This window comes from Zerene cesonia, chromosome 16 (genome assembly GCF_012273895.1).
Source record: "Zerene cesonia ecotype Mississippi chromosome 16, Zerene_cesonia_1.1, whole genome shotgun sequence".
Classification (NCBI taxonomy): domain Eukaryota; kingdom Metazoa; phylum Arthropoda; class Insecta; order Lepidoptera; family Pieridae; genus Zerene; species Zerene cesonia.
This window is the reverse complement of record NC_052117.1, coordinates 1,229,564-1,231,917: the sequence shown is the minus strand read 5'-3', so window position 1 is coordinate 1,231,917 and position 2,354 is coordinate 1,229,564. Positions and strand designations below refer to the sequence as shown.

The window sequence follows — 2,354 nt, the reverse complement described above, 5'->3', positions numbered from 1 at the left end:
TAAATGTTATTTGCAGTTAACAATTTTCTTTTTTCTTTATTACAATATTTATGGCAAGACTAGGTAATATTAGTATAGCATATAGATGAAAGAAATGGTGATCAAAAAGTTGGAACGTGTTCCTAAAAAACATAATTAATAGGTAGATATCTATTGAATAGGCAGTAGGCACATGAATAATGAACTCTACCCCTGTTTCCATTTCGTAAGCTTTTAAAAATTTGCATTTTCTCCCTATATAAAAAAATAACTTAAGCTAGAACAACAATACTCAAACAAAACGAAATGACATATATTTATATTCTTATTTATATACCCACATAATATTCTTGCATTTTATGTGTTGCTCAGTTATTAATTGATTTTTCTTTTTCTCTGATTAACGGAACTAACTCAAAAATTCTCTTAACATATTCCCTTAAAATATGTTTCTTGTTAATTTCAAGCCATTGTAATTTCCAGGATCAAAGTTAGGTACGGTCCAGGATGTGGGCATAACCGGCTGCGCACCAGATGCCAAGGAATGCGTCCTAAAGAGGAACACCAATGCTACCATATCCATCGACTTTACACCTAGTAAGTAACATTTCTTTATAGCTATTTTTTATACTATGTATTCTTGTATACATAACACAAAATAGTACAATAGAAATATTTTATGTCGAACATCAAGAGAGACGCCAAAAAATAGATTTATACAGTTTTCGAATTTTGCAGAATTTAATTATGAAGATTTCTACTCATCGTAAAGAGATTTTCTTAATTTTTTGAGTTAGAACGATGATATAAATAATTACATTCGAGATACAAATTAGATTTTTCAAGTTATATAGGAAAAGTATATATGTATATCAAATTGGCTTTCTCACTCACTGATTACTTCAACTGGTTAAGATTTCAAGCTATGATGTTTTCACTTAGAGACACTTAAAGGAATCGTGTCTTTACAACTTTTATTTATCTGCTCATTTCAGCTACGGACGTGAAAGCCATCGATACTGTGGTGCACGGCATCATCATGAATCTGCCCGTGCCCTTCCCTATGCCCAATCCGGATGCTTGCAAAGATGAGGGCCTAACCTGCCCAATAAAGGTAACACAATATTATATCCATTATATCTGAAAATAATCTGTCTTTTTAGTTAATTTATGCATTATTTTAATATGCATTACATGAAGTTTAGATTCTAATTTTCAATTACCTAAAAGTAAGTCGTGGAGATACACGACATTTTTATAAACAGCGGTTCTAAATTTTAATTGGATAAACGGTGGATTTTTTGACCAAAAGCAAATTATTTAATACTATTACCTAAACAGGGTTGTCTTGCCAATGAACTATCCGATTTATATTCCTTTAAAACACGAAGTCATATCGCACTTCAATATCAATTGAAACTATTTTGGCCCGCGCTATTTATATAAAACATCATTACACATAATTGCCTATAAAACCGAGAAATATCTGCCCATTAATAAAGTTATAACGATAATAATCTCATTTAGGTTTACAGTTTTCCCTTTTTCATAACTTTGCAAGTGCCTATTGCGATAAAAGTAGTTGTCGATTTTGGGTAAAATAAATCGGTTCACATGATAGTTAATATACATACTAATCACATAACGAAATACTGTACGTAACTACATATATTTTGTAATCACACGGAGGGCATCATATATAATTCTGAGCAAGAAATGTATTTAATTTTATTTGAACTATGATAATCTTGTGTCGATTAAGTTCATATAAAAATCGATTGGCACCAGAAACAAGATGACAATTCCATGTTACCTGTATCCTCAGGGATTTTTTTTCGGACTACCTAACACAAGTGTGAAATAAAATTAAACTAAACATATATATACCTATGTGCAAGCTTGAACCCGCGGCGTTACTCGCGTGTAAAAATAGCCTATGTGCTAATCCACATATCGGAACATATTTTAATCTATCTCTATACAAAATTCATATAGTTCTGATCAACTGTTTTTGCACAAACATACGATGCATTCTTACAAATTTTCCCGTTTTTAATAATAGCAGAATTGTACAATGTACATGCAATAAACGTCATAACACAAATATTTGTTTTTTTTTTCAGAGCGGTGAAAAACAGGCATATAGGGCAACACTGCCAATATTAAAGTCATACCCCAAAGTCAAGGTCGAAGTGAAATGGGAATTGAAGAACGAAAACGGCGAAGATTTAGTCTGCATCATGATACCCGCTAAGATCAATTGAATATCATCCTTTATTGTAACAGGTTATTTTATAATCTGTGAACTATTTCAGTTTCACAATTTAATTATACGTAAAATTCGAAAATTAAGTTACCATTAACAGCGTGTTTAA

General features: G+C 31.3%; 1 protein-coding gene across 1 annotated transcript in view; it reads left to right on the top strand.

Annotated features, from left to right (window-relative positions):
* LOC119832997 (ecdysteroid-regulated 16 kDa protein-like) overlaps window positions 1-2,354 on the top strand; it is a 6,026-nt gene extending 3,672 nt beyond the window's left edge. Inside the window, exons 2-4 of the mRNA XM_038356866.1 lie at window positions 463-576; window positions 975-1,093; window positions 2,103-2,354. Of these exons, the coding sequence (XP_038212794.1) occupies window positions 463-576; window positions 975-1,093; window positions 2,103-2,243 (374 nt within the window). The 3' untranslated portion in view covers window positions 2,244-2,354. The remainder of the gene's footprint in view (window positions 1-462; window positions 577-974; window positions 1,094-2,102) is intronic.